Source organism: Meriones unguiculatus, chromosome 9 (genome assembly GCF_030254825.1).
Source record: "Meriones unguiculatus strain TT.TT164.6M chromosome 9, Bangor_MerUng_6.1, whole genome shotgun sequence".
Lineage (NCBI taxonomy): Eukaryota > Metazoa > Chordata > Mammalia > Rodentia > Muridae > Meriones > Meriones unguiculatus.
Genome location: NC_083357.1, coordinates 119,475,108 through 119,486,814, shown reverse-complemented (window position 1 = coordinate 119,486,814; position 11,707 = coordinate 119,475,108). Strand labels below are relative to the sequence as shown.

Genomic DNA, 11,707 nt, shown 5'->3' with positions numbered 1-11,707 from the left:
GTCCACTGATAGGGGAGGTCCTCTGCTCCTTCCTTCTGATCTTAGTCTATCAGATCTCATCAGGAGTGGCTGCATTGTCCTCTTCTGTGGCCTGGTAAGGCTGTTCCCCCCTCAGGGGGAGGTGATCAAAGAGCAGGCCAATCAGATTATGTCAGAGGCAGTCCCTCATCCCATTACTATGGAACCCACTTGGACACTAAACTGCCATGGGCTACATCTGTGCAGGGGTTCTAGGTTATCTCCATGCATGGTACTTGTTTGGAGTATGAGTCTCTGGGAAGACCCCTGTGTTCAAATTTCTGGTTCTATTGCTCTCCTTGTGGAGTTCCTGTCCTCTCCAGATCTTACTATTTCCCACTTCTTACATAAGATTCCATGAACGTTGCCTGACAGTTGGCCATAAGTCTCAGCATCTGCTTTGATAGTCTGCAGGGCAGAGCTCTCCGTGGCTGGTTTCTTGCTTGTTTCCTGTTTTCTTACTCTTCTAATGTCCTTCCTCTTTGCCTTTCAAGATGGGGATTGAGTATTTTAGTCAGGGTCCTCTTTCTTGATTAGTTTCTTTAGATGTACAGATTTTAGTAATTTTTTTCTATATTACATGTCTATATGAGTAAGTATATACCATGTTTGTCTTTCTGCTTCTGGGACAGCTCACTCAGGATGATCCTTTCCAGGTCCCACCATTTACCTGCAAATTTCATGATTTTCTTATTTTCATTGCTGAATAATATTCCATTGTGTAGATATACCACAATTTCTGTATCCATTCTTCAGTTGAGGGGCATCTGGGCTTTTTCCAGCTTCTGGCTATTGCAAATAAAGCTGCTACAAACATGGGTTGAGCAAATGTCCTTTTTGTGTACTTGAACCTCTTTTAGATATATGCCTAGGAGTGGTATGGCTGGATCTTGAGGAAGCACTATTCCTAGTTGTCTGAGAAAGCACCAGATTGATTTCCAAAGTGCTTGTACAAGTTTACATTCCCACCAGCAGTGGAGGAGGGTTCCTCTTTCTCCAAAGCCTCTCCAGCATGTGTTGTCACTCAAGTTTTTCATCTTGGCCATTCTGATGGGTGTAAGGTGAAATTTCAGGGTTGTTTTGATTTGCATTTCCCTGATGGCTAATGACACTGAGCATTTCTTTAAGTGTTTCTCTGCCATTTGATATTCCTCTACAGAGAATTCTCTGTTTAGCTCTGTTCCCCATTTTTTAAGTGGATTACTTGGTTTGCTGCTTTTCAGCTTCTTTAGTTCTTTATATATACTGGATATTAGCCCTCTGTCAGAAAAAGGGTTGGTGAAGATTCTTTCCCAATCTGTAGGCAGTCATTTTGTTTTGATGACAGTGTCCTTTGCTTTACAGAAACTTTTCAGTTTCATGAGGTCCCATTTATTGATTGTTGCTCTTAGAGCCTGTGCTGTTGGTGTTCTGTTCAGGAAGTTGTCTCCTGTACCAATGAGTTCTAGGGTATTCCCCACTTTTTTTTTTTCTAGCCGATTTAATGTGTCTGGTTTTATGTTGAGGTCTTTGATCCACTTGGACTTTAGTTTTGTGCAGGGTGATAAGTATGGATCTATTTTCATTTTTCTACGTGTAGACATCCAGTTGGACCAGCACCATTTGTTGAAGATGCTATCTTTTTTCCATTCATGGTTTTGACATCTTTGTCAAAGATCAGGTGTCCATAAGTGTGTGGGTTTATTTCTGGGTCCTGTGTTTGGTTCCATTGATCCAACATTCTGTTTCTATGCCAGTACCATGCAGTTTTCATTAGTGTTGCTCTATAGTACAGCTTAAGATCAGGGATGGAGATACCTCCAGAAGATCTTTTATTGTAGAGGATTGTTTTAGCAATTCTGGGTTTCTTGTTATTCCATATGAAGTTGAGAATTTTTCTTTCCAGGTCTGTAAAGAATTGAGTTGGTATTTTGATGGGAATTGTATTGAATCTGTAGATTGCTTTTGGTAAGATGGCCATTTTTACTATGTTAATCCTGCCAAACCATGAGCTTGGGAGATCACATGCTGTCTTTTCTAAATCAGCAAAATGTCCAGCAATGTAATGAAAGGAGAAAAATGGGAAATGGAGAATTGTTTAAAACTCTTCAGATGTAACAAGGTAATAAGATGACTAATAGACATCTGTAAAATAATGTATTGTCATTACTTATATTTCGTTGAAAAAATACTTGAGATAAGAGTCAACTTTTACCAAAGCTTCACTTATTAGGCCATTTAGGAATAAACAAAGAAGCTGAAAAACTCTTGAAAACATTGAGTTTAAACAGGCAAAAACTGCTTCCTGCAGAATGTATCAGATCAGCGTGTTCATTAAGAATAAATTGTGTCACTATTAATTCCTACTCATGTGACTTATCTTGCTTTGCAGCCCCACTAAATCTAAAAACTCCACTGAAATCAAAATCAATAAATAATTTGTCTCTCTGCAAATAAGAGCATTGCTTTTCAAGGCAGGATTAGTTTTCCAAAGCTTCCAGCATGAACTGAGTCAGGTCAGTTCAGGCTTTTAGACTAATCATTAAAAAGGGGAGACTAAGTAGCAGTGAACAGGAAGCCAGATGACCCTGCAATGAGCTGGAAAGTCGGGTTGCTGTTCTAGGTCGACACGTGTAAATGCCTGGCCCACCTTCATAGTCAGGGCCCAGCTGTCAGCAGAACATGAGTATCTTTTCCTTCCTATCCAAAGGACCAGCCAAATATGGCATGATGTATTAGAGTCCATAGTCACAATGTTGGGGGGTGCAAAAGTGTGTGTAGTGTGTGCATATATGCATGTGTGGACATGCATTTGCACACGTGTATAGTTCCTTCACATGGACTTAATATTATTATGTTCCATTCTTTTTTTCTGAGAACCCACAAGGTAAGTAGAAAAGAACGCTTACTGATACAATAAATATCGACACACCCCTAAACTGCATAGTATTCTTTGTTGATTATGAATTTATTGTGTTAGATATTTCCTTTGCATCTTTAACAACTTCTCAGGAATTTCCGGATTTTGAAATACATGCAGTTTGTGCTCTGTGAATGACTTGAAAAACAAATTGAATTTGAGCAACTTAGAAGTCAACATTAGGACTAGAGATACAACTCAGCTGTTAAGAACACTGGCTGTTCTTCCAGAGGAACCAGGTTCAATCCCCAGCACTCATATGGCTATAACACTAGCTGCAGTAAATCTGATACCATCTTCTGGACTTGGTGGGCGCCAGATACGTGCTCGGTGCACAGACATACATGCAGACAAACGCCATGCATATAAAATAATAAAATAAAATGCACTTATTTTATTATCTTTAGATCTTAAGTGAGCCAAAATGCTAACAGTGTAAACTAAATAGTTTTCTGCAAATTCTCATCACAGGTGCACGTTTTCAAAGCCAGTAAGTGAACTCTGTGGCAGCCTCACGTTCGGGTGCCGATCTTCCGGGACTTTTTCACACATTAGGGAGCTGTTACAGCCTGTTTTAGTGCCCATTCTCACTGCACCAGCTTGAGGAGAGTGTGTTCCCTTCTCCATTCCTCACTGTAAATCTCCGTGTATGTGCTTGCACATGGCCTGAAATGATAGCAACTGCCATATTTAAACGAATTCTTGAGTGGAGAACCCCCTGAAAAACGGCAGCTGTCAGTGAATGAGTGATACAGTTTTCTTCCTCTTCTTCCTCCCATCTAACTGTCCTGTGTATCTAGTGGCTTTCTCTTCCCACATCCCAGAACACACACCTATTGCTAGGACTACTGATATTTTTCTGGAAGTCACACCCAGGTTTTCCCATTATCCACCATGTCTGCCTCATTCTCATGTGTGGCATTTCTAATCTGTGTTTCAGAACCTCCTGGGGGCCTTCGTGGCCATGAAGGCAGATTCATGCTGTCCTCTGGTCTCTCTTCTTATGTCCTATCACTCACACTGAGCAGCAAAGTCCTAAAGTAAGGAAGAGCCTCCCAGATCCCTCACAAACAGTCTAGTACAGGAGTAGACCTTCAATAAATGATCATTGCATTGGAATAAAGTGACCCCACTACAAATCGAAGCTAAAAAGGGCTGAGCAAGGCAAAGTACATATGTTCTTTGGTGAGAGTGGTACCAACAGAAGGCCAACATAAAACTATTATAATTAGGAGTGATGATAGTTTAATGACATTGAAAATTAGAGAGAGAAAATTTGAGCAGGTTGCTAAGTGGGTAGTTAATAGCCCCTCCCTGTTTGACACCAAGCTTGTTGAACTGAATCCATCCATAGACACTACAGGGCGGCAGGAATGCACTGTCTCTTTCTTACGCACTGTGAGAAATGCATATCCCTCCCCCCTACGCCAGTAAGTCAATAAATAATGTAAAAACATAAAGCCTTCAGCTCTGCATTTGGATACTGGGGAGTTTTGTGCACTTGAGATGTGGTTGTTAGTTTTTATTGGCAAATCTATGCAACTTGCAGTCACCTCAGAAGAGAGAAGTCGATCAGGAATTACCTAGATGAGGCTGGCCTGATGGCAAGTCTGTGGAGGATTACCTTGAGTGCTGATTGGTCCAACCTACTGTGGGCAACACCATTTTCTAGCGCTCTGGCCTACAAAGTGAATGAAAGAAACTAGCTAAGCAGGCAGGCATCAAGGACACATTTATTCTCTTTGCTCCTCACTGTGAATGTTATATGACTAGCTGTTTGAGTTCTCGTGGGAACCTCCCTCTGAGGATAGACACTGCAGTAAAGTGATAATTACGGTTTCTAACAGACAGCTTAATGTTCTGTGTCACTAAGGTTAATGCTTAAGAGAATAGAACTCGGGGGAGATGTTCAAAGAGCAGGCCAATCAGTTTATGTCAGAGGCAGTCCCTGTTCCCATTATTATGGAACCCACTTGGACACTGAACTGCTGTGGGCTGCATCTGTGCAGGAGGTTCTAGGTTATCTCCATGCATGGTGCTTGGTTGGAGTATGAGTCTCTGGAAAGACCCCTGGGGGGAGAGCAACCAGGCCACAGAAGATGACAATGCAGCCACTCCTGATGAGATCTGATAGACTAGGGTCAGAAGGAAGGGGGGGAGGACCTCCCCTATCACTGGACTTGGGGAGGAGCATGTGTGAAGAAGGAGGAGGGAAAGTGGGATTAGGAGGGGAGAAGAGAGGGGTTTATGGGGGAATACAAAGTAAATAAAGTATAATTAATAAAGGTTAAAAAATTAATTAAAAAACAAAAAAAGAAGAAGAGTGGACAAGAGAACAGCACTGTGAACAGAATAACAAATATATATATATATATATATATATATATATATATTAGAGAGAGAGAAAATAGAACTCAAAAGTCCTGAAGTATTGTTTGGGATTGTTATCATAAACAATTTTAGCAGTAGTCTCAGAAAAAAAAATGTCTTAGATCTTAAATTCCTACATAGTGCTATTTGTTAACAAGATATTTTGTTAAGAATTCAGAAAAAGAGTAAAAGGAAAAGCATATGCCAGAAGGCTACTCTAAGCCTTTGAAAAACTATTAACCACTCAGAGGGATTCCAGTACTTGTTTTGAAACATGGCCCCTATTAAATCCAGAAATTTAAAACACTAAAAAAAAAAAAAAGAAAAAGAAAAAGAAAAAAATACCAATGTGTTGATGTAGCAATGAAATAAAACACACACAAACACAAAGGCACTTACTAAAGAATTTTTTTACTATAGTTATTTTGTAAATGAATAAATTCACCATAATTTTAAATAATGTTTGAAAGACACATTCATTATTCAGAAAATAATTATAAGCATGTAGTATGTATTGGTTTCCCAAGAAAAAAATATTGGTTAAAATGATATGAATATAAATGAGATTTTTTTGTTTTGTATGTAACTTTATAGTTTTTCTTAGTGTCGTTTTTTTCTTTATGTACATCAGCATACACATGAGGAAGAAAAAAACCTTTCTGCAACAAAAACAGAATTGGGATGCAAAAAGATAAATGATATTCCTGTGTGCATATATATATATTAATAATTTATTCACTTTATATCTTGATTGTAGACCCTTCCCTCATCTCCTCCCAGTCCTACCCTCTCTCCCTCTTCCCTCCCATCCCCTTTTCCCTAGTCCACAGAAAGGGAAAGCCCTGCTCCACTACCATCTGACCCAAGCCTATAAAGTCAAGTGAGATGTCTTTTGATTATGGTTTCCAGGCCACATTTAAGGGCTAATTTGTTTAGACTGGGCCACTTACACAACCAGGAAAACCACACAAACTCAAGGTTTTGCCTTAATCATATTTATGGCTCTAATTAGTCTTTACTTGACAATTAGGATTTGGCTCCAGGTATTCCTTCAGATACGTAAATTCCATGATGGCCAAGTCCCTCGCGTAAAATGACAGAGTAAAAGCAGACTCTTGTATACCTTAAATCATCTACAGATTGCTGGCATGACTTAGTACAGCATAAATGCTGTACAAATAGCTGTTGGCAGGGTAGAAAAATGAAATATTCAAGTCTACTGATTCTAGGGCTAAAAAATGTTTAAAATAATTTTCTGTGCCACGAGGGCTCCGTTTAAATTAGGAGCCAATAAAATATGCAGGAAAAAGAAAATAAAATCAGAATTGAAAAACAAAACTATGATATTTTAACTTAGTCATAACATCTAAAACTGTTACTGAGTGATAAATATGTTCCCAGTGCTTTTCTGAAATGCATTTTGTCAAATGTAAACTCAAATATCCTGTGAAGGAGGTGGATTGGATGCCCCATTCCTAAAATCAGGCAGCTGGAGCAAAATGCAAGGGAGCTGCAGTTATCATCTGGAGTCTACAAATGGGTGGCAATGAGAGACATTGGCAAGTAAACCAATGCCCATCTTATAGCCTGAATCAGATAATTAAATTCATCGATTTTCACCGTTTCCGTGAGGTGGGCACCCTAGCTCCATCTTCCAGAGCAAGAAATGGAGGCATAAGGCAGTTTACCCATGCCAGGTAGTTGTTCCAGAGTACACAAACAGACTGGCTCAAGGCAGCTTTCTTTTCCACTAGCTAAAAAGTGGTGTTCATAGAAACTTTCTGTATAGGCACAAAGCATTCTTTAATATTGCTGTTATTTTTTTAAAATCTTAAATTTAAAAGGGTTTGCTCAGCTAGTCCATTTTCCATCTCTGACCTTCATCTTGACTTTTCTGAATACAAATAATGACAAACAAGGTCAGATACACAGTGTCTTTCACCTGCTCGGTTCTATCAGCAAAATGCTTCCAGTATCATGTGCCCAGAGCTTTACTGTAATGTGTGTATATGATGAGATTTATATTATAGTTTACTGTACTTAATGAAATCATTTTAAAGACAGTTTTAAAGACAAAATGCATTAATTTACAGTTAATTAAGCACCTGTAATATAAAATGATAGACCCCTAGTTTACTCTATCTACCTTTTACACATGCTTTTCCATTAGGATTGATTTCCTGTCTCTCAGATGAAGAAACGGGGTTTAGAGATATACTCAGAACATTTTGAATCACATGACCAGCAAATGGAGAGCTGATATAAACCCTAAAAAGCCTTGTTCTGAAATCCTGAGGCCCATTTTTCATTCTGTACTGATTTTGTAGGTGTCAAATCTAAAATAGCATCAGATTAGACTTACAGAAGGATGAATCATTTTTCTACAAATGAGAATGTGATGTGAAAGAAATAAGCAATGTGTCTGCCTAAAACCGTATTTTCTGACTCAATCAAGTAGTAATTTTCACAGTTAGAGATTTTCTTTTCTTCTTCTTTCTTCAAATTTCTCCAAAGAATATTTTTAAACTGTGATTAGAGGCTGAGTGATTGTTTAACCATTTACTCACTGAAAAGCATAGACAAAATAACAGCTTTTCGTGTAATAGTAAAGCCTACAGAAGTAAATATGTGTTATCTGAATTCTGTGAAGGGACAGTAAAACTTCTATTATAACAGTATTGGGCTAGGCATGAAGGGTCTGCTTGTGTGTGTGTGTGTATGTGTGTGTGTGTGTGTGTGTGTGTGATGTAAGAACAATGAAGCAATAATTGACCGGAAGCAGTTACTAAGAGATGTTGGGAAGATAGGTTAATCCATAAGTGTTTGCTGTACGAGTAACTGAGTTTGGATTCACAACATCCATGTGAACAGCTGGGCATTGAGGAAAATGCCTTAAACCCAGGTTTTGAGAGGCAGAGACATGAGGATGCTTTGAGTTTGATAAACAGCCAGTCTAAATCAATATAGGCTCTAGAGTGGGAGGACCTGTCACAAAAAAATGATGAGAGAATGATTAAAGATGATATCTGTCATTGACTACTAATCTCCATACACATACCCACATATGTGCATGTGTATTTATACCGAAATGTGCACATGTGCACACAGAAATGTACACACAAAGATGATAGATAGATAGATAGACAGACAGACAGAAAGACAGACAGAAAAAAATATTGTCCCAAAAGAAATGCCTACCTCAATTTTGTCATAAGCTTAAAGGACTCTGGAAAAGCCTTGGAAAATTGAACAGTGAATGATATGTACAACAAAATGCTAGGTTGGAGGGTTCCAGAGTTACATGGCCCATATTCTGTCTGCTGCTCAGTCAACATAAGTGACCTCGCACCGTATGCTCACTCATTTTTAAGAGCTTAGCATGAGAACTTCAATCTCATTCTGGTAAGAATTTTAGAACGTATCAAGAAATCCAGCACACAGGCAAATTCATATAGAACTTAATTTTCACCTGTGCTGGCTAGTCTTAATTCAACTTGAAACACAAACTAGAGCTATCTGATATGGGACAAACTTAACTGAGAAATACTGCCATAAGATCCAGCTGTAAGGCATTTTCTTAATTAATTATAGACTGTGTGTGGTTCCATCCCTGGGATAGTGGTCCTGGATTCCATAGAGAGCAGACTGAGCAAGCCAGGGAAAGCAAGCCAGTCATGGTTTCCGCATCAGCTCCTGCTTCTAGGACCTGCTCCGTTGAGTTTCTGTGCCCACTTCCTTCAATAATGAACAGCAGTATGGAAGTGTGGGCTGAATAAACCTTTTCTCCCCAACTTGCTCTTTGATCATGGTGTTTTCATAACAATATGAATCCTAAGACACAACCTGTCCACAAGAATACTAAGATGAAGAGACCTGTGTCGCTACTCACCTAAAAGACGAGTTTTCTTAGAGCTATCAGTAAAGCACCTCCTGTTTCCTCTTGTCAAAATGGTAGACTTAGTTCCTTCAACATCCCCTTATTTGTCTGCTTCTCTTTCTGAATTGCACATGAATCAATACAGCAGAAGACCCAGTATCATTTATAAGATTCCCATTAGAAGAAGGCCTTCATCACTTAATGTTGCCTGAGAGTAGAGGAGGAGGAGAATGTGTGCACGGTGGTGTTCCTGACATTTCTGAATGGCAAAGTCTCACATAAACTACTCTCACATCTCTGTTCATTTGCTTGTTAGAATATTCTCTTAAAATAAGATTTAAATACATATATTTATACTGAAAGTAGTTTTTCATAAAATATGTTCTGATCACAGTTTCCTTTACCCAAATCCTCCCAGATCCTCTCCACCTCCTCAACTGCCCAACTCAACACACTTTGTTTCTCTTTTTGACTAAAAAAAGAAAACAGGCAAAATAAAGAGAAATAACATCACAATATTATTTTAAGATGCTCTATGGGAATGGATTAATTACTATTTGAGAATGTTTAATTCTTGTGATGCAATTCGCAAATTACCACTCTTAATTTGTGTCCATATAGAACAGCTATTGTTAAAAATGATTGATTAGCTAATTATTTATTTTAATCAATACCTACAACTATCAAAATTTCTAACACTTTTATGTGCTGCCCACAGGAATGTAACCTGGAACAGCTTAGCTATCCCAGATACGCACTGCTCCCCAGAGCTAGAAGAGGGCTACCAGTGCCCCATGGGATTTAAATGCATGGACCTGGAAGACCTGGGACTTAGCAGGCAAGAGCTGGGCTACAGTGGCTTCAATGAGATAGGTCTGTCTATATTATTGGTAATATATATTTCAGTTCCTGTTTTATAATGTTTATGAAATGGAAAGTATAATTTTGTAACTAATATTTCATTTTATGACTACTAGTATAAAAGAAATACAAATGCAAAATTAACTTAATATAACATATTATAATATACTTTACCCTACAAGTTGTGATATGCAGACTCTGCCAATTATGTATTTATGTGGTGTTAATGATAATGATCTCTCATTTTAGGCTTTTTGTTGTCATTGTTGTTGCTGTTGTTTTTGAGACAGGGTGCTGGAGGCTGGCTGGCAGGCTCGAACAGTTCTTGAGTGGGGAGTGAGGACTGAAAGAAAATTTAATAAACCAACACACCTCACATGGGATCTGTTCGAGAGGGCAGCCAGTAGAACTGACAAACACCACTTTATTCCAAAAATCCCTTTTTATAGAGCAAAGCACCTTGATACAATTAAGGGGTTCATTCAGAAGTCAAACTTGTTCACCTTGATCACTTGTCTGACAAGAGGAAGTGAACTTGGCAAAGCTGCCTGCCTATCCCTGTCTCCAGGTGAAGGCCAGGGTGAGACATGTTTTTAAGCAGCATGACAAACAAGCAGTTCTCCACATCAGGGGTTCCCTGTGTAGCCTTGGCTATCCTAGACTCACTTTGTAGAGCTTGCTGGCCTCTAATTTACAGAGATTCTCCTGCTTCTGATCCCTGAGTTATGGGATTAGCTATTTTTTTATTTGTAGTATTTAAAATATTTGCTTGTTAAAAAGATTTAGAGTGACTGCTTCTAAGGTGACTAAGATTTGATTTTCTTCCACTTGTAGCTAACCATACTAGCCAAGGTAAGTTTCAAAATGTGCAGCATTAGGCGTTTGTGACTGCAGAGAGATGATAATTACCTAGAACAAAAAATAGCTAATTACGTACTACTGATATATCCAGTCTGTATAACCCATGGATGGGAAATGCTAATCTATAAACACTAATTGCTAATGTGTATATTTCTCTTTATCTTCTCTATTAAGTACTGAAATATGCTATTGTCTGCATAACAGAATTAGCATCTTCCATTTAATTGGCATCACTGTTTACTATAACTCCATCCCAGCTACACATATTTAATTATTAAAGAGCAAATAGGTTCTACACAAGTATTTTATACTTTGAGAATTGTTATTGAAATCATTTTTAATAATGAATGGGGGCTGTACTCTTTTGCAAGCCAAATTTATTTCTTGACTTTGATGGGGAAAAACTAAGTAGGAGATTACATAGTTAGGAGAGGTGTGTATTAGTCCTAGAAGTTTCAGGATGCTGTAATGAAATCTGAAGTATGAACTAGAAATACAGGAACGATCTGTAAAGGTCTTATACTGTTAAGATATTTTAATAAGTGACACAGTTATAATCCTCTGACAGAATATGATGCAGAAGTGGGACTTAAAACACATTATGGAACTTCTTTTAAAGTCAATTTTGCAAATTGCTTTTCTAAATTTTATTCTTATATTTTATTAATACACCCTCAACTTTATTTCTAACATTGTAGCTAGATGGCATTCATTGACTCATTTGACCAAATGATAGTTTTCTGTTTCACAAAAATCTAGAAACCAGATGATGTCATGTGTTCAAACTTAATCCATCTTCTCAAAAAAGTTTAAGACTGTCC

General features: G+C 38.2%; 1 protein-coding gene across 6 annotated transcripts in view; it reads left to right on the top strand.

Moving 5' to 3' along the window:
- Nalcn (sodium leak channel, non-selective) overlaps positions 1 to 11,707 on the top strand; it is a 303,181-nt gene that overhangs the window by 33,627 nt on the left and 257,847 nt on the right. For all 6 annotated transcript variants that reach the window (XM_060391666.1, XM_060391663.1, XM_060391664.1 and 3 more), the window contains exon 7: positions 9,883 to 10,037. In XM_060391666.1, coding sequence (XP_060247649.1) covers positions 9,883 to 10,037 — 155 coding nt within the window. The remainder of the gene's footprint in view (positions 1 to 9,882; positions 10,038 to 11,707) is intronic.